Raw genomic sequence first — 19,314 nt, 5'->3', positions numbered from 1 at the left:
CTGCTGCAGAGGACGGGTGAGTCTAGCATCCGGAGGCCTGGCAGAGATCCAAAGTGTATCATGCGAGGAGGAGGAAAGGCAGCCGTGCGGGCGGCTGCTGCAGGGCAGGACACACACCGGGCGCGGGCTGGGCGGGGCGGGAACCGGAGAGCTCGGTCCAGGCCGGGCCCTGAACCCGCAGGAGGCGCTCAGAGCTGGGGCGTGCAGAGGGGGTGGTAACCGGCTTGCCTCTCTGTTTCACGGGAAAGATCGTTTTCTCTGTGCAGCCTGTTCCCATTGTTTGGCCGGCTTAGGGGGCCCACGGCTGACATCTCCCCGGGAGCGAGGCAGGAGGCGAGGCTCCGCTTTCAAGGCCCGTGGTTGCCTCCCAGCCATCCAAGAAGCCGGATTTAGCCCGGCTTCAAAAGGCATTTCCAGCCTTTAATTCCTGGACGTGGCTCTGGCCCTGCCCTGGCCTCCGGCTCCCCGCGTTGCAGGCTCACAATACCTGCTTCTCGGATGAATCAACGAATCTAGGACAACGGGCGAGAAGGGAGCCAGGCAACCTGCCCTGTTATCAACCTGTTCCCACCGTCACCAGGGAAGGCAGAGCCAGGAGGGCTGGCGCCCAGCTCCCAGCAGAGACCCTCAAAGGCAGGAGGGCAGGGAGCCCCCCGACGGTGCGGGACGGGGCCCCGCTGCCCGGACGCCTCACTCGGGCTGAGAAACACGCCAAGCCCCTGTTCCCATAAATCCGGCTTTTATGTGGCGATGAATAGGGACAGACAATGGATCTATTTTAGGCTGCGGAGAAACTGGCCCAGCCTGGGTCTCCCTCCTGCAATTAGGAGCCTCGACATGGCGGGGCCTGGAGTCCCCGGCCGGCATGGAGGCCTCACAAAGGCGGAGTCCTGCCTGGCTTGGGGGAGGAGATTCCACCCTCCTCGGGGTCTGCTGCTGGCAGGCCCCTCTCCCACCGCGGGAGGAAGTGCTGTTGGCAGCCCCGGCTGCCAGCAGGGCCCAGCAGGGCCCAGCGGGTGGTGACCGCCCCACCTCCCCATCTCCTTGGGCACAGGGCTGGCCCTGAGCCTCACGTGGTGTCCCCCCCACCTGCTCCCAGAACAGGAACCGCCCCCTCCTTCAGGGCCCCCTCTCCCACCATGGCCAGCCTCTGCTGGACACCCCACTCGCGCTGAAAGCCCACCCCGGAGACGTCTGAGAAGCGACATCAGCTTCCTCTAGCCCCTCGCTGCCTGCGGACACTCAGCCCGCCGTGGGGTGGGCACTGCGCGTGCCCGTGGACCACGCTGGCCATGGCTACGCAGCAGCCCCCCTGCCCCCACCAGGTCCAGGCAGAACAGGACTCCCCACCTCAGACCACACCCCTCCAGGCAAGTGTCCCGGTAAACCGTGCATCCTCCAGACCCTCCTCACCCTTCCCTGGGGTTAGACAGAAGGAGGGACGGGCGTGGCAGAGGGCCCTTGGTGCCACACTGCCCTCCGCAGTCCCAGGCCTCCTGGCCACACCCCCACCCGGGGGTCTGCCAGCCTGCGTCTCCTGGGAGCAGCCATGTTCGCCTCTGCCAGTTCTTCTGGCTTTCACCTACCTACGTCCGAGGAACAGGGTCACACCTGTGGTGGCTGATGCTATGTGCCACTTGGCTAGGCTGCAGTGCCCAGGTCTTTGCTCAAGCAGTCTAGGTACTGCTGGGAAGGTGCTTTTTAAATGGAAGCAGACGACCCTCCACAATGCAGATGGGCCTCGTCCAGTGGGTTGAATGCCTTGAGGGACAAGGCCAAGGTGTCCCAAGAAGGAGGAATCGGTCTCCAGGCTGTTGCTGGTCTCCAGACTGCAGCCCCGACTCTCCCCGGGGCACCTACCTGCCCACCTGCTCTGCAGTTTGGGGGCTTTTCACTCACATGAACCAGCTCCTTAAGCTAAACCTCTGTCCCTCTGTCCTTATACACCCATTCCGTCAGTTCTGTTTCTCTGGAGGCCTTGACTAGCCCACACCCCGCGGTGGGCAGCCTCCGAGATGGTCCCTGATGGCCCTGGCCGGCTGGTGTCCACGTCCTCCCCTGAGCGCGGGCGGGGCCTGGTGATGGATCCTGACACAGACAGCCTGGCAGCTGTGACGGGCAAACTCACCTCTGGGATGCGGGCCCAGAAAGACCCATTGTGCTCACCTTCTCTTTCTCTCTCTCTCTCTGGGGTCAGAACCTTCTTTCTAGGGGAACCCAGTGGTCAGAGGGGAACCACCCCATGGAGAGGTCCTGGTGGCATGGAACCCACAGTCAACAGGACTCTGAATCCTGGCAACAGCCTTGCTGAAGCTGAAGCTGCAATACTGTGGCCGCCTGATGTGAAGAGCAGATGCACTGGAAAAGACACTGATGCTGGGAAAGACTGAAGGCAGGACGAGAAGGGGACCACAGGATGAGAAGGGTGGATGGCATCACCCACTCGATGGACATGAGTGTGAGCAAACTCCGGGAGCTGGTGATGGACAGGGAGGCCTGGCGTGCTGCCGTCCATGGGGTCGCAAAGAGTCGGACACGACTGAGCATCTGAACAGCGACAACAGCCCTGTGAGTGAGGGGGCTCCTTCTCCAGCCAGGCCTCCCGGTGATACCTTGAGACCCCAGGTCAGGAGACCCTGCTGCCCCCTGTGCCTAGATTCCTCCCCCGCTCAGCCTGGATCTGCTGGGTGGGGTCTGTCGTTAGGAGTGGTTGGTCACCCTGGAGCAGGTACGGCACACACGTCTCCCTCTTTATCATCTTAGACCTTCTCTGTTGAAGGCTTCCTGTCTCACTCTGATTCTCTCTCCCCGTCTCACAGCAAACCTCAAAGTCTGGGTAAAATAATATTCAGGCCTCAAAGGATTACGACGAGGTAAAGAAAATGCATTGGGTTGGCCAAAAAATTTGTTCAGGTTTTCCGTAAGATCTTATGAAAAACCCAACTGAATTTTTTGGCCAACGCAAAACCACGGCACGAAGTTGTGCATTCCGATGGTATTTCCTTCTCTTTAAATCCCATCTCCAATCCAAGTTAGTTGCTACCTTGCTTTTACTGAAAAAAAAAAAAAAAAAAAAAAAAGGAGGAAGCATAGCTTTCCATGCAAGTGAGTGATTAAAAGTCACTCAGTCCAACTCTCTGTGACCCCATGGACTGTAACCCGCCAAGTTCCTCTGTCCATGGGATTCTCCAGGCAAGAACACTGGAGTGGGTTACCATGCCCTTCTCCAGGGGATCTTCCCAACCCAGGGATCAAACCTGGGTCTCCTGCATTGCAGACGGATTGTTTACTGTCTGAGCCAGCAGGGAAGCCCCATTTATAATTCCAGTGCTCTCTCAGAATTTTTCAAATGCCATCAATATCTGCACAAGTGCTCAGATGCGCAGATGATCTACTGTTTCCATTTTCCTTTTCCACTGACGATCTCGCCCATTCCTGGCATCCCTGGGCCCGCAGGAAATGTGTCACTCGGGGGCTTCCCCACCTCTGTTTGGAAGTGCTAGAGCTGAAGCTTCTCGGGGTCAGCGAGGCGTGGGGCAGGGAGCCTGGCGGGTGAAGTGTTGAGTCTGTGTGGGCCCAGACGTACCCTGTTCTCTTCCAGTGGTGGCCGCTCAATCTTTCCGGCACAGTGTCCTGGCCCCGGTCCAAGGACTGGAACACCTTCCTGTCTCTCCGGGCTTCCTGTGTGCCCCAGCTTCCACGGTGGCTAGAGAGATCCAGTGACCCTGGAATGCATTCTTCTCACGTGATCTGCCTCTGCACTTGGAAGCGTGTAGGCTCCCCGCAGTCTCCACAGCTGCGTCTCCGTGGCCTTCCTCCTCCCCTGGGAGGGAGGATCCCTGTGTCTCTGGAGGCGCAGGCCTTCCCCCCGAGGACTACCCCCCTGCCTGGCCATTGCTGTCATTCATGTAAGATCTCCTGTACTCATCCTCTTGCTGTTCCTGGCTTTCCTGTGATTTTCTGCTTTTGTCTTTTTGTTGTAGTTTAGGATTTTCATCGCTCTACCCTCCTATCTTTCTGTTGACTTTTAAAATTTTAAGTTATTATATTAATATTTTGAATCTCCAATAATGTATCTTGCTTTCAGGATGCTGCCTCTGCTGTGACATCCCGTTCTGTTTCGTGGACACAATATGTATCCAACAGTGATAGTGTTAGTGCTTTAAGCCTCTTCCCTCCTGCTCCTTTGCATTTATGCTCAGACCTTTCATCTTGTACGTATCGGTCATAGCTTGGCCAGACTCCAGTGTTATCCTGTGACTGCCCATTTCTCAGGTGAGAGACTGAGGCCCTGAGCGGGTGTGTGTGCCGCCCAGCCTCACAGTCTGTCAGAGTCGGGCCAGACCCAAGACACTAGGAGCCCGTCTGAGCCCCCTCTGCCCGCTGGAGCAGTCTGCCTCAGGCGCCTCACTCCCGCGGGGCCGGGCGGCAGCATGGATGGTCATCATGGTCCACGCTGCGCTCGTCCCTGTCCGAGGCCCAGGCGCAACCCCTCCAGGGCGCGAGTCCTTCCAGCCAGCCTGGAGGGCGGGCGCCGGGCCGTGGGGCTGCAGAGAGGTGTGCGGGCATCCGGGAGGGGGGACTCAGCGGTCCTTCCGGCTCTGCGACGCCCCCTCCCCGCCCGCCCCCCAGGGCGCCGTCTGTCCCTGGGGCAGAGCCTGGCCCCGAGGCTCGGGTGAGGGCACGGACGCTGGCTGGGAGCCCCTGTGTGCGGGGACCCTCCCCTCCGGCCCCCACAGCCCTTAGACCTCAGCGCCCAAGGCCCCATTTCACAGTGAGGGGACTCGGGTGCACAGGTGCCGGGTAACTGGCTCAGGGTCCCACGGCTGCCGGGGGCAGGAAGGTCCAGAAGCCAAGGTGCCCTCCCCGTCACGAGCCGCCTCTGATCTGGGAGGAGCGGCTGGGTGTCCGGGCCTGGCCGGGGCGGGAGGGTGTGCGCGGCTACGCCTCTGGTGAAGGCCCCAGCCCAAGGCCCTCCCCCTTTCCCGGGTCTTGGAGGGAGGGCAGCTTTCCAGGGGGCAGCCCTGGGGGGCCAGGCCAGGCACCCTGGGCAGTGCTGACCCTGAGAGCTGGCCTTGGACCCGCCCAAGGCACCAGACTCACCCCAAGACCCTGAACAGGAAAAGGTCTGGAAAGGAGACAGGTGACTCTCTGGGGGCTGGACGAGTTACCTTGTAAAGAGGGGCCTTGGGGGGGCTGGTCTGTAGCCTGTGGTCAGAGTGGACAGGGCACCTCGCGGGGACTGAGGGGCAGTGAAGCTCGGACCGAGCAGAAGCAGGCCGAGTGGGCCCCTGGCTGCAGGGTGGGCCTGGGCAATGCAGGACACCTGCCTCGAGGGCCTGGAGCCTGCGGCGTGGGGATGGGGCGCCCCACGCATGCACCCCTCCACTCTGGCACTGCCTCCCGGACCTCACCTGCCCACCTCACTTTCCTGGGAGACGAGGGGGAGGGTGGAGGAGTCTCGCTCAGCCGGGGGCCAGTGGTTGAGGACACCAGCCCGCTCCGGACGCAGAAGGCAGACTCATGAAAGTGAAGGGAGGCTGTGCCCTCGGGTGTTTGATGACAAGCAAGGGCGCTGGTGTGAGGGGAGGGGCGGCGGGTGCTGGGTTCAGCCCACCGACCAGCCGCGTAGGTGGTGACCAGGGCTGACCACGCGTGTGGTCAGTGAGCTGTGCCCCCCTCGACCTCAGTGAACGTGGATAAAACAGCAAAGCTCCCAAACCCTCCACTTTGTAATATACCCTCCAGCCCAGCGCCCCAGACCTCCCCGCAGCTCCCCTGCCTTCCCCAGATTCCCACCGTCCCCCACAGCCTGCCAGCCCTGGAGGAGGGCCAGACACCCTCACACCTGGCCAAGAAGCCGGCTAGTTTCCACATCATGCCCACCCTCCTCACTGTATTACTGGAAACGTGTCGGGGATTTGGGGCTTGTGGGCATAGGTGAAGTGCCGGACATGCTCACCGGACTCTCCAGTGAGCCAGCAGAGCCGGCGGGCACTGGGCCCCGTGAATGAGGAGCACGCGCACGTGACCCAGTCCTCTGCCCACGGTCACCTCCCCGGGGACAGAACTGTGGGGAGGACGGAGCCCGGGAGGGGACCCCACGGCGGCCGGCTTCTCCTGGGGCCCCATCCGCTGGGCTCCCGCGCACCCCCCACCTCTACCGGGATGACAGCCCTGTGTGCCCGCCTGGTTCCGCTCTCCCCTGCCAGGCACGTCCACCCAGGCCCCGGGGCCCACCATGCACCCTCACGGGGGGCAGGAGGTCTGGAGAGCAGTGATCCAGGGCGAGCTGTGGAAGTGACCGCAGCCCCAAGTGACTCCAAGTGCCATGGCAGACCCCACTCCCTGGGAAAGGGCTGGCCAGGGGCCTGTCCATGGACCCTGATGCTCCCCAATCCCCAAACCACAGGGCACCCTGAGTGTGATCCTGGGGGTCACCTTGGTCCCCTTACTTTCCCCAGCTTTGCACACGGACCCCTAGCCTGGCCTGGACCCCCCTCCTCTGCATCCACCCTGCCCAAGTTACTTCTCCTGCCCAACTTTGACCTGGGTCCCAGGAAAACCCCTCTGTCCGCCAGCCATGGGGAGGCAGGACTTTCCCCCATCCTGCACCCTCTGCCTGCAAAGAGCAGGCAGGCTGTGCAAGCTGCGGACTGGGGGGCACTAGTGGGGGTGGGCACACGCGGCCGGCTGGGGCGTGCCTGCCCCACCCCCCAAACCCCTCCCTCCAGGACGTCCAGTGGACGGACTCACCCTCTGACGCAGGATCCACCCGAGGGCCGCAAGCCAGCCTCTGCCGGCGGCTTTGTGACTGAGAGGGGCCAAGAGCCCGGCAGAAGAGGGGCTGGGGGTGGGCAAGGGCATTGAGCCGGGTCAGCGGAGGGGCCTCCTCCCTGCCCCAGGACCATGCAGGCTCCTCCCCGCCCCTGGGGAAGGCGAGCCGGGACCCTGCGGTGCTGGACACGGCTGACGGCGAGTGACTGCCCGGGGAGCTGCTGTCCTTCTGCGCCGGTCAGTCTCAGGAATGCTTTGGCTGTCCTCCCGAAGCCAGGGGTTAAAAGAACCTCTGGGATCCTTGTGGACAGAGCCCGAGGTCACTGGGCCCGGGGCCACTGCAGGAGGTCATAAGCCACACCTAGAGGGCCAACGGGCCGGACGGTTCTGTCAGGGCAGCAGCTCCCGATGCCAGGGGCCTCAGAAGACCAGCGGCATCGTGACCCCTGGGAGCAGGCTTGAGAGGCAGGGGCTCACAGCCATGCTCCTGAAGGAGGCCGCCCGCTGGGGGATGATGTGCCTGTGGTCAGGGTGACGGCCAGCGGGGGAAGGAGGGCGCTCTGAGCCTCATGTGGGGCTGCCTGGGGCCCCCACCATTCACGGTGCGCCCCGGCCTGTCCCCCACTCTGAGTGCCTCGGTTTTCTCCCCAGTAAGTGGGGGTGAGAGGGACGGCTCTGGCCGCACCAGGAGGCGAGGATTTCTGCAAATGGTCCACGGAGGGGCCTGGCAGAGAGCGCCAAAAGATGCCAGGCCTTCAGCAGATGCCACGGGCTCTGCGCCACCCTCCCCCAGGGATGGGGTCACCTGAGTGAGCGTCCTGTTATCATGCGAGGCGGTGACCAGGTGCCCTGGAGGCTCACGGTGCCCTCCGGCACACAGACCGCTGTCCGACTTGCCGCGAGGGCAGTGTAGACCTGACCTGGCTCTGGTCCGGCCTCGGGGGCTGCACTGTGTCCCCTGGGGGCGTGTGTGCTGGGAGGATGAGGAGCACACAGGCCCGGGCAGCCCCCAGCCCACCTCACCCACTCAGCCCTAGCCAGAGCGCCCAGCTGCGCCCAGGCCTCACCTGCCACTAACCCCCCACTGCCCCGTGCTTCTCAGAGACCCCAGGAGCCCACTGGACACCCAGCACCTGAAATCGGGGGTTAGCCCCAGGGGCGGCTCCAACCTGTAAAATACAAGACCCTGATCGGCGCTTCCTCCGGTCTGAGGTCTCAGGAGCCCCGGGTGGGCAGCAGGTTGAGGTCTTGGGATCTGGCGGGCAGCAGGTCATCCTTGTTCCGGCTTCACCCCTTCGGTTCACAGCCCCACCCAGATGCCCGCCTCTGCCCCCCGGACCACGTCCCCCGGGACCATGTCCCAGGTAGGGCGTGCTGGCCACGCCCACTGCAGGATGGTGCTGGCAGGGCTCTGGGTGTGGGGGAGACCCTCAGGCGCTCTCAGTACCCTGGCAGGAGGAGTGGGCAGCCCTTTGTCCGGCGTCTCCTGTCGCTCTCACAGGTGGGGACCAGGGGCCTCTGTCTCCAGGGCCTTTACTCCCAGTCAACCAGGGCCTCACCTACAGCCTGCACACGAGTCCTCCACTGCCACGGAGCTGAGGCCCTGAGGCCTTCTCGGGGAGCATCTCCAGGAGGACGCCTCTGGTGCCCAGGGGCCTCGGAGGCCTGGGGACACAGCCTGTCCAGCGCGGGTGCATCAAAGGCCACCGTCACAGCTCACATCTAATGTGGACGCTTCTCCTTCTCTGAGTCCTGGGAGCTTGAGGCACGGCGTCCGTGCCCCCGTCTGGCCCCGCAGTCCCTAGGCTCCTATGAGAAGGGGAGCTCTTCCAGCACGGTCCAGCCCACCTTCCTGGCCCCATCAGGTTCTCTCCATGGTGAAGTGAGCTGGGCCAGCCCTAGACAGCTGCGGAGACTCCGGGTGTCCAGGGCCCGGAGCTCAGGGCTGCAGGCCAGCTGCCATCCTGTGTGCCGTCCTTGTGACCCTCCAGGAGGAAGCAGCTCAGAAAAGACCCTCGAGCGTCTGCTCCACCTCCAGGGTGGAGTCCCCATTGCCCGCCTGAGCCCTGAGTCCTGGCTCCTGGGTAGAGCCTGAGCTTGGCACTGCGGGCCAGGCGGGGCCTGAGCTTGGCAGGATTGTCGTTTCTACAAATACAAATACAGGCCCAGGTAGACCAGAATCTCAAATAATCAATGAAAGCTTTAGTATTGGGCCGTCCTGCATTTCTCTGCCCACCCTGGGCTACTGTAAGCTCCCCACTGCCCAGCCTCCCTCCATTCCAGGCCAGGGTCCCCTGCGCTCAGGAGAAGGCTTCTCACGGAATGAACTGGGACCTGGCCAGAAATGCTCACAAATCCCCTAAAGGCAGGAATGATTTTCAGGGAGAGTCACGTGGGCGTTTTAGGCGTTTAACTTCCAAATCTCAGCTGGGCTCTGCTCTCCTCGGATTCCAGTGGGCCTGGCGCCCCCTGCAGCCCACTCCAGGATGCAGGGACAGTCTAGGTTCCAGCCTTCCTGCATCCCTGGTCCACGTCCACCTGGACGTAGTTTCCGGCGGTGTCCACCTTGAGTGGGCCTTTCCAAGGCAACTGAGTCCTCAGTCCCCTAACTCTGTTCCCGTTCATTAGATGTCACGTTGAGTTACAAATCCTTTTCTTAGAAGGACCAGTGCAATCAGAGGCTGTGGGCGCGGGAACAGATAGGTGAGGGTCAGAGGCGCCCCTTCCCCTTGCAGGAGCGGGGCGTGCGCTTCTGAAAGAGCCCTGGGCTGGAGTGGGGGCGGCACGGGGACGGCCAGGTGAGTGGCCGGCAGGACTGGCTCCCACGCTGAGCAGGCGAGCCTGGCCTGGCCCCGACCCCCCAGTGCTGAGGCAGCGGGCACAGTCCTGGGGTCCCCGGAGGTGGGCTGTCCACAGGGGCCCTGCGAGCCACCGGGCAGCCAGGACTGAGGCTCCCCGAGGCAGATCAAGACCTCGACTGGGGGCGGGGGGCGTCTTGACCACCCTGAGCTGAGGGTGGTCCTGGGAGGGGCTCGGGGAGAAGGAGCCTCCAGGAAGCAAGCGCAGGAAGGCCGTGTCCAGGGGAACCTGTGGCTTTAGGGCTTCATGATGAGCCAGGGTCTGAGTTGTGTGGGGACAGCTGGAAGGGCCGTGACCCGGGCCCCCTCGGGTCCTTCCCGGCGGCCGCGCTTGGTGTGCCTGAGTCGGGCGGCAGGGGGCGCCCGAGACCGCCTGATGGCAGCGACCGGCCAGCCTCACCTGGCGCAGGTGAGGTGGGGAGGAGGAAGGCTCCCAGGTGCGACCCCTCAGCCCCTTCTCTCTGCCCAGTGGGCCCAGGAGGCAGACGGGGGCTTCTGTCCACTTCCTCCAGGGGGGCCTGCAACCGGAGCTGCTTCTCAGGGCGGGCGGGTGCGGGGCCTTCAGAGGGTCCTGTGCGGGGCGGGGCGGATGCAGGCGACCGGGCTCCAGAGGTTTCACTGCCGCGACCTGGGCCCTGTCCCTGACCCGCGACACTGGCGTCCGCCCCGGGAGAATGGGGCTGGAAATGCCGCCCAGCTACAGGTCTGCAGGTGGCCCCCGTGTGTACCAGGGCCAAGGACTCCTTGGGACAGCACTCTCAAAGCCTGGCCCTGGACCTGCTCGGCCCCCTGGTGACGCAGTGGGGTGCAGCGTCCTGGGCGCCCCCTGAACTCTAGCATCAGAGCTCTGAGAGGCAGGCCCGGGAAGGCGCATTCTGCCACGTCCCCTCGGCGATTCTGCCACCGTCCGGGGGCACAGCCTGCTCGGCCTCCCTCCCTACGAGTGCTCAGGAGCCCTCGCTCGGACACCTCCTGGGGAGTCCCGGCCCCGTCCCCCCGCCGGCTGAATCACAGCTGCGTCCCGTTCTGTCAGCGTCCCGGGCCGTGTGAGAAGCAGGGCTCTGGTCCCTGCTCGAACACGAGCGGAACACGGCTGGGTTGGCACAGCCCCCGCGGGGGTCACTGCGGGAGGGCTGCCGGGTGAGGCGGCAGAGGAGCGGGCCCGGTGGGGCTCTGCAGACGCGGTCCTCCAGGTGCGACCCTCCAGGTGGGCCCAGGAGCGTCTGCGCGCAGGCCAGCAGGGGAGTAGCTTGAAGAACTCAGGAGGCGAGAAAAGGTGTGGGGACGACCTGGGGGTGGTGATGGGGGACCTGGACGGTTGACCAGGCCAGCAGGTCAGGATGCTGAGCAACAGGGAGCGATTGGTGGTGGGGTTTTTTTTTTTTTTTTTTTTTAAGATTTTTTTCCCCTTTATAAAAGTAAACGAATGTATAGTTATCAAAGGGGCAGAGTGGAAGAGGGATAGATTAGGCGTTTGGGATGAACATATACACACTTCTATAGATAAAATAGACAATCAACAAGGACCTACTGTATATCGCAGGGGACTCTACTCAATACTCTGCGATAACCTAGATGGGAAAAGAATCTGAAAAGGACAAACGCCCGGCTGACCCACTTTCCCGTGCACCTGAAACTAACACAACATCGTAAACCAACTGTGCTACTGTCGTTTAGTCACCAGGCCACGTCTGACTCTGTGAGACCCCAGGGCTGCAGCCACCAGGCTCCTCTGCCCATGGGATCCTCCAGGCAAGAACACTGGAGCAGGTTGCCATGTCCTTCTCCAGGGCATCTTCCTGACTCAGGGACTGAGCCAAGTCTCCTGCACTGGCAGACGGATTCTTTACCACTGAGCCACCAGTCAACGATACCCCAATATAAAATAAAAATTAGATTAAAAATAATAAATTAAGGAGCATATTATACCCGGAAAGAAGAAAAAGCATATATACCCATAGCTCACAACATCATCACTGCTCATTGATTGTAGACTTTTTCTACATTGAGTGTTTTTGTTAAGTAAACAGTTGTAAAATAAGTACTGGTAATTTTATTTTGTTTTTTCCTAACATCATAGGGACATTTGCACATCGTCTTCACACATGAAATTGTTCATGTTGCCACCAAAATCTTGGCCTTCTCTGCTCACTGAAGCCAAATAAGAAATACAGAGACAGAGTTTGGAGGAAATAGAAAGGTGATTTTACTCCCAGCCAGCAGAGAGGGGGACACGGTAGGTTCATGCCTCAAGAACTGTGCCTGCTCCCCACCCCGCCTACGAGGAGTCTAGAGGCTTGTATAAGTCAAGGGCTCACGGTCAGGAGTCGGTGATAAGAACAAAGGGGATAGGATCTTGATTCCTTCCTTGTTTCAAAGACAGTCATAAGCTGGCGCCAGTCACCCAGGAACTGACTCTGGCAGTTGGGGTGGCTCTGCCGCTGTCTCTCTGATGTGTAACTACAAGGGTAAGTGTGTTGTAAGGGTAAACACCAGATAGGGGATGCATTCAGCATAGAGTCTAAGGAGAAAATGTGACTTGTAGCTCCTGCAGCGTTAGGGGGTAGAAAAGCAAACTTAGTTACAGACACGCAGCATTAGGAGCCCTTGAAGCAGAAAGACTAGGAATGCTCAGGCCTGCTCACTGTACTCTTTATCTTCTTTGTTCTTAGGAAGGGGAAGGAGAAAGTTCATTCCCCTCTTTCCTTTCCACTACAACATTAGTGATGGACAACATGCGGTGATGATGGCGGCCAGGCGGGCTGGTCCTTGCTCCCTGCCCGTCATCCAGCTCTGCCTCCCCCACAAACATCGGGGTCCCAGGCCCACTGAGACGCTGGGCCTTGAAGGCACAGACGTGAGAGCCACACAGAGATTGCTTCCCACGCTCCTTCCAGACTCCACTTCCTTGGCTTCCCCCTACACACACACTCTACATAAGTCCTGTTCCTACATACTGCCCCCCACTCCTCCCGCCATCCCATTAGGCTACTAGTGGCCCTGTCGGCAGAGTAGTGGAGCTAGGAGAGCATCCCAGGGGACCAGACTGGTCAGGACGGTCTCAGGAGCTGGTTCTCTGGTCTGATGTCAACGCTGCTGTTCCCAGTGGTCAGGGGCCTCCGTCAACCACAGCACCAAGTGCAAAGTTAAGTCCCAGAGCCAAGAGCCTGCAGGAGGTGCCGGTGACCAGGAGGTTCAGATGGCCGGGAGGTGTGGGTGACCCCAAGGTGCAGGGGACCCCGAGGTGCAGGGGACCCCAAGGTGCAGGAGGCCAGGAGGTGCAGGGGACCCCGAGGTGCAGGGGGCCCCAAGGTGCAGGAGGCCAGGAGGTGCAGGGGACCCCGAGGTGCAGGGGACCCCGAGGTGCAGGAGGCCAGGAGGTTCAGGGGACCCCGAGGTGCAGGGGACCCCGAGGTGCGGGTGGCCAGGAGGTGCAGGGGACCCCGAGGTGCAGGGGACCCCGAGGTGCCGGTGACCAGGAGGTGCAGGGGACCCCAAGGTGCAGGGGACCCCAAGGTGCAGGAGGCCAGGAGGTGCAGGGGACCCCGAGGTGCAGGGGACCCCGAGGTGCGGGTGGCCAGGAGGTGCAGGGGACCCCGAGGTGCAGGGGACCCCGAGGTGCCGGTGACCAGGAGGTGCAGGGGACCCCAAGGTGCAGGGGACCCCAAGGTGCAGGAGGCCAGGAGGTGCAGGGGACCCCGAGGTGCAGGGGACCCCGAGGTGCAGGAGGCCAGGAGGTGCAGGGGACCCCGAGGTGCAGGGGACCCCGAGGTGCCAGTGACCAGGAGGTGCAGGGGACCCCGAGGTGCAGGGGACCCCAAGGTGCAGGAGGCCAGGAGGTGCAGGGGACCCCGAGGTGCAGGGGACCCCAAGGTGCAGGAGGCCAGGAGGTGCAGGGGACCCCAAGGTGCAGGAGACCCCGAGGTGCGGGTGGCCAGGAGGTGCAGGGGACTCCGAGGTGCAGGGGACCCCGAGGTGTGGGTGGCCAGGAGGTGCAGGGGACCCCGAGGTGCAGGGGACCCCGAGGTGCAGGAGGCCAGGAGGTGCAGGGGACCCCGAGGTGCAGGGGACCCTGAGGTGCAGGAGACCAGGAGGTGCAGGGGACCCCAAGGTGCAGGGGACCCCGAGGTGCGGGTGGCCAGGAGGTGCAGGGGACCCCGAGGTGCAGGGGACCCCGAGGTGCAGGGGACCCCGAGGTGCAGGAGGCCAGGAGGTGCAGGGGACCCCGAGGTGCAGAGGACCCCAAGGTGCAGGAGGCCAGGAGGTGCAGGGGACCCCAAGGTGCAGGGGACCCTGAGTTGCGGGTGGCCAGGAGGTGCAGGGGACCCCGAGGTGCAGGGGACCCCAAGGTGCAGGAGGCCAAGAGGTGCAGGGGACCCCGAGGTGCAGGGGACCCCGAGGTGCAGGGGACCCCAAGGTGCCGGTGACCAGGAGGTGCAGGGGACCCCGAGGTGCAGGGGACCGGGTGGCTTCTGCCCTTTAGTGAGGCTGTGGTGTAAGGACTGGGCTTGGTAGCTTCTATGTGTGCTGGAGAATTTGGGAAAAGAAAACAGTGAGCTCAGAGCTTAAATTTCCAGCCCAGGAGACAAAAAACCAGGAAACTATGCCATGCAGAAAAGACTTAACAGACAGGCCCACCTGCCCCCTCGAGAGAGCCACCGACCTGCTCAGGAGGGCTGCCCTCGAAGCTGGCCCTGGGCTGGAGCTCCAGGGAGGGTCCTTGGGCAGGACTTCGCTGCCTCTAAACGTCTGTGCCGAGTGAGGCTCCTGCCAGCGGAGTACTTCCTCTGGGGTTCTGGAACCTTCCCCAGGCGCAGGTGCCTGTGACCCCCACCCCCAGCAAAAGCCCCGGGTGCTGCGTGTCTACTGGACTCCTGGGAGGACAGCACCTGCTGGCTGGTGGCGGGGGGGAGCTTGGCATGTTGTGTGTGAGTAGGGGCTCTGGAAGCTCATGCCTGGTCCCGAACCTGTCCCCGCCTGCCTCTTCCTTTCACTGATGTTGTTTTGCATCCTTTCTCTGTCCTGAATTTCTGCTGAGTCCTTGGGCACCCCCCCTCCGGCTGGCCAATGTGGGGGTGGTCCTGGGGACCCTGATACAGTCACAGAGTGCACAGCTGAAGACCCTAGCACAGCTGCACTAAGATAATTCCTCTCCTGTAGGCACAATAAAATCCGGATTTCTAAGAACAAAACCGAGGGTCCGGTCTGGAGTGTGGCCTCATGGCAGGAAGTTTGAGCAGACCACCTCTTCTGGTGAAGCTGGGACCGGAACCCCTAAACTCTGCCAGGTCTTCTTTGCCAGAAGACACCCCGTTGCAGAGAAGAGGCCAATTCTGACTCCACGTTGGGAATTTTTGACTTGCTTTCCGTCGCTTTTGTGATTATGATTATACAGAACGGCCTGCCTCAGAGAATCCTGCTGCTTCGCCTGACTGTAAACCAAAGTGCCTTTGTTCAGAACCCGGTCCACCAGTAGATGACAGGAAGGAAGAAATCAACACATCCCCTGCCTGAGGCTTGCCATTCTAGGAGAAGTTTGCAAGATTGATGGCCTTTTTACTTTGCTTCTCACCTCCTCCCATCTCTGACCTACAAAAGAACCTGACATCCAGACCCCCCAAAGATGGTTATTTTGAGGGGCTAACCTGCCGTCTTCTTGGTCAGCTGGCTTTCGGAATAAAGTTGTTTTCCTTGCCTCAACACCTGTCTCTCGGCCAGCAGAGTGAGTGTGGACCTGGTAACAACCATTCCTCCCTGTCTGGGGAGTGGTACCCCATGCCTGGGGAACCTGTGATGGTCACCCCCTGAGTAGCTGTCTTGCCTGGAGACACTTCATCACTGCAGGGACGCTGGAGGGCGCTGGTCTGGAGACACCCTCCCTTCCTGCCGTCTCTGCTCAACGGCGACCTGTGGGCAGGGGCTGCTGGTGGCTCCCCAAGGGTCCCGTCCTGCCTGCCTGTCCCTGGGGCAGCCCTGTGACCACCCTGTTCCTGCAACCCTGTCAGACTTAGGCCGTCTCTCTCCTGGTAGAAAGGAAGCAGTTTATTTTGGGAAACGGTGTTGAATTCAGTCCTAAAAAATCTTAGTTCTGTGCAAAGACAACTTTCTCCCATTTGATCTCTGGACCAGACTCCCAGAGGTGGATGGACTCCTGGCAGTCTGCCAGGGTCACAGGCGCCTTCAGTCCTCTGGGCGGGGATGAAATAGTTTGACGGTTCACAGAGGTGCCGTCTCGCCCCGGCCCTATATAAGGAGGAGTCTGACCGCCTGCGGCAGGCGCCCCTCGGGCTGCAGGGTCGGACAAGAGCAGCTGCAAGGTAACTACCAGGAGGGCAGACCCCGGGTCCGTCCTTAAGTAGTTCAGAGAGATAAGGCCACCCGATTCTGAATCGCGGGTTTAGCCCCAGAAGGACGAGGCCACTGACATCGAAGTTGCTATGAGAACACCCAGAACTTGTCTTGTTACCAGAACTGTTTTCCCGGGAGGTGCCTGCCTGGAGGTGGCGGGGGAAGCGGGGTCCGGGCGTGGGGGGGGAGGCGGGGGTCCGGGGGTGGCGGGGGAGGCGGGGGTCTGAGGCCTGGGTGGTCTCACACGTCTGGCTTCCTCCGGCCGCAGGTGGACCTGAGCACATCGGTTGCTGGGGGAGATGCCGGCCAGCCTGCTGCCCGGGCTGGCGCTCTGTCTCCTGCTGACGCCTCTGGCAGGTGGGGGCCGCCTGACATCCTGTGCTGCCCCGGTGGGCGGTGGGGTCCCGCCCGGGGGCCTCAGGGTGACTGCTCTCCCTCCCTCGCAGGGGCCAAGCCGGTGCAGGAGGAGGGAGGTACCGTACCGCTCCCGTCTCGCGGGTGGTGTGGGTCCTGTTTCTGGTCTCGGGCGTTAGGTCCCAGCAGACGGGGTCCTGGTGGGAGTCGGCCTCTGGCCCAAGCTGCTGAAGGGGAAGCCCTGGGTTGGCTGGAGGTCGAGCCCCACGTGGAGAGGGGCTGGAGCCTCTTCCCTGGGGACACACCGCGCAGGAGGGAACCCTGCAGCCCCCAGGACCGGGCACTCCCACCTCAGACTCCCCATCTAGGGGCAGAGCGTCCAGATTCCAGGCCTGGGGGCCAGGGTCTCCTCTGGGTTCCCCCCTCGGATGCCCCCACATCCCACTACAGTGTTTCCACCGTGCTCATGACGATGAGCCCAGACACCACTACCCTGGCCCCGCTCCCCTCCTCCGCCCCCAGCCAGGGGCTCTGAGGGGCGGGGCCGAGTCAGCCTGCTCCCCGGATGATCAGGCGCTGCGCCCCGGGCACCGCGGGCTGGCCCAGCCCCTGAGCCGCGTGCCTCCCTCCAGACCCCTACGCCGAGCTGCCAGCCATGCCCTACTGGCCTTTCTCCACGTCTGACTTCTGGAACTACGTGCAGCACTTCCAGGCCCTGGGGGCCTACCCCCAGCTGGAGGACATGGCCCGCACCTTCTTCGCCCACTTCCCCCTGGGGACCACCCTGGGCTTCCACGTCCCCTACAGGGAGGAGTGAGCATGCGGGCCAGGGCCCCCTGCCCCACGGGAGCTGGGCGGCCTCGGCCTTAATAAACTCCTGACTCGAGTGCACCACACCCGCCGCCGTTCTTGGTTTTCTTTGGAGAAGTGGCTCCGCTCAGCCCCTCTTCCTCTCGCTTGATGAACCAGCCTGGCCCCTCTTGACCAGCAGGGAGCTCAGACAATATGCTCTGTCCACCGAGCACCAGCTGCAATTCTCCCCCATCCTCATGCTGAACCTAGGAGGGGCCCTGGGACGCAGGTGGGGAAACTGAGGCACACAGACAGCAGGCAACTGCTTGGCTTGTTGACAGAACCCAGATCCTGTCCAGACAGGCTTGCCCTAGGGCCCCCGCCTTTGGCCACCAAGCTGGGCAGTGAGCAGACCTACAGTGGCCACCCTGGACTGGAGGCCTTGCCCAGCCACCACCGGTCACGCTGAGATCACCCTGGGGCAGCTGGTCTTTGAGGGTCTCCAGGGGCTTGGGCACTGGATCTGCAAGCAGAAGGCCCCCAGGCTGTGACCGCCAGCGCTGCAGGCTCAGGGACTCGGGGGTGGGGGGAGTGGGCTGCCCATCCTGGGCACCGAGGAGCGGATGGCCTCATAGACAGCACGGACAGGGTGTCAGGGACTGTCCTCCCGCCCGGGACCGCTGCGCTGTGGCGGGGACCCCACCACCCAGGTGCAAGAGCTGCAGGTCACACTTGCTCAGACAGTGAAGAAATTGGTTTCGTGGGCTGCAACCAGCTTTTCTTTTACAGTAAAATAACAGAAAGTGCTTACCATTTAGCTTTTTTGCTGTTATTCAGTTGCTGAGTCATGTCTGACTCTTTTGCGACCCCATGGACTGCAGCCCGCCAGGCTCCTCGGTCCATGGCATTTCCCAGGCAAGAGTACTGGAGTGGGTTACCATTTCCTTCTCCAGGGGATCTTCCCGACCCAGGGACTGAAACTGTGCCTCCTGCAGATTGTTTACCCCTGAGCCACCTGGGAAGCCCATTTAACTTTAGACACTAGTTTTTGTGCTAGCATTTAACCACAGAAACTAGCACATGTAATAAGAATTGTGTAAGGTCTCGTGAAACTTATGTGCTGCACGTTATGTTCGGTGGAAATATGTGATGGAAATGAATTTATCCTTGTGCAGTTTCAAGGTCTGCCCTTTAGCATATGAATCGGGAAGGTCACTCTGAGAGCTGCCTCCCCACCTCTGACACAGACACCAGGCCAGGTGGGGAGGGGCCCTGGAAGGGTGAGGGGGGAGGTGGCTGTGGTGTCCAGGCGGCGGCCTCGGGAGCCACCCACTGGCTCCAGGTATGCAGCAAGGCTTCTTGCCTTCCCCTCTGCTCCACCTCCTGTGGTCAACGGGCAGCTTCCCTTCCGTGCCCCAGCTTAAATTCTCAAGAGAAAGAGTCTGTTGGCCTAGCCAGTCGATTTGGGAGAAGCCAATACATGCTTTGTTTCTTTTCCCCCCTGGGCTAGTTTGAGTTTGGTTTCTGTAAGTTAACTGCTGCTGCTGCTGCTCAGTCCCATCAGTTGTGTCCGAGTCTGTGCGACCCCATAGACGGCAGCCCAACAGGCTCCTCTGTCCCTGGGATTCTCCAGGCAAGAACACTGGAGTGGGTTGCCATTTCCTTCTCCAATGCATGAAAGTGAAAAGTGAAAGTGAAGTTGCTCAGTTGTGTCCGACTCTTGGTGACCCCGTGGACCACAGCCTACCAGGCTCCTCTGTCCATGGGATTCTCCAGGCAGGAGTACTGGAATGGGGTGCCATTGCCTTCTCCGGGGTAAGTTAACTGCAGACACACAAAAATTCCTGGCTCCTGTGATAGCCCACCTGTGGCAACTGGGCCTCAACCAAACACACCAGACAAAAGGCACCTTTGCCCCTCTGGACAGCAGGCTTCCCATGGCACTGACCTGTGTGTTAATTCATAAATGTGTACGTGTGTGTGCATGGTCATTTACATGCCACTAGGATGTTCGTGCTCCCAGTCACGCTGAGCATTGGAGAGTGAAGGCCCCAGATGCCCCCGTAGGCTGCTCCAAGGACCCCACCCCATGTGCCTCCAAAGGAAGGTCCTGGGGTGCCCTGGCTGGAGCTGTGTCCCCTCTCGGACACACCCACAGCTGCTTAGGACACACGACTGCATTCCA

The 19,314-nt window shown here is 61.6% G+C and overlaps 1 protein-coding gene across 1 annotated transcript; it reads left to right on the top strand.

Moving 5' to 3' along the window:
* Positions 1-16,282: 16,282 nt before the first annotated feature.
* On the top strand, positions 16,283-17,154 carry OTOS (otospiralin). The gene is made up of 3 exons (XM_065931060.1): positions 16,283-16,340; positions 16,430-16,456; positions 16,970-17,154. The coding sequence occupies exons 1-3, from the start codon at positions 16,283-16,285 to the stop codon at positions 17,152-17,154; spliced, it is 270 nt and encodes an 89-aa protein (XP_065787132.1).
* The last annotated feature ends 2,160 nt before the right edge of the window (positions 17,155-19,314 follow it).

The sequence above is a fragment of the Muntiacus reevesi genome, chromosome 1 (assembly GCF_963930625.1).
Source record: "Muntiacus reevesi chromosome 1, mMunRee1.1, whole genome shotgun sequence".
Classification (NCBI taxonomy): domain Eukaryota; kingdom Metazoa; phylum Chordata; class Mammalia; order Artiodactyla; family Cervidae; genus Muntiacus; species Muntiacus reevesi.
The sequence above is the reverse complement of the archived record's forward strand: the minus strand, read 5'-3'. Positions and strand labels throughout refer to the sequence as shown.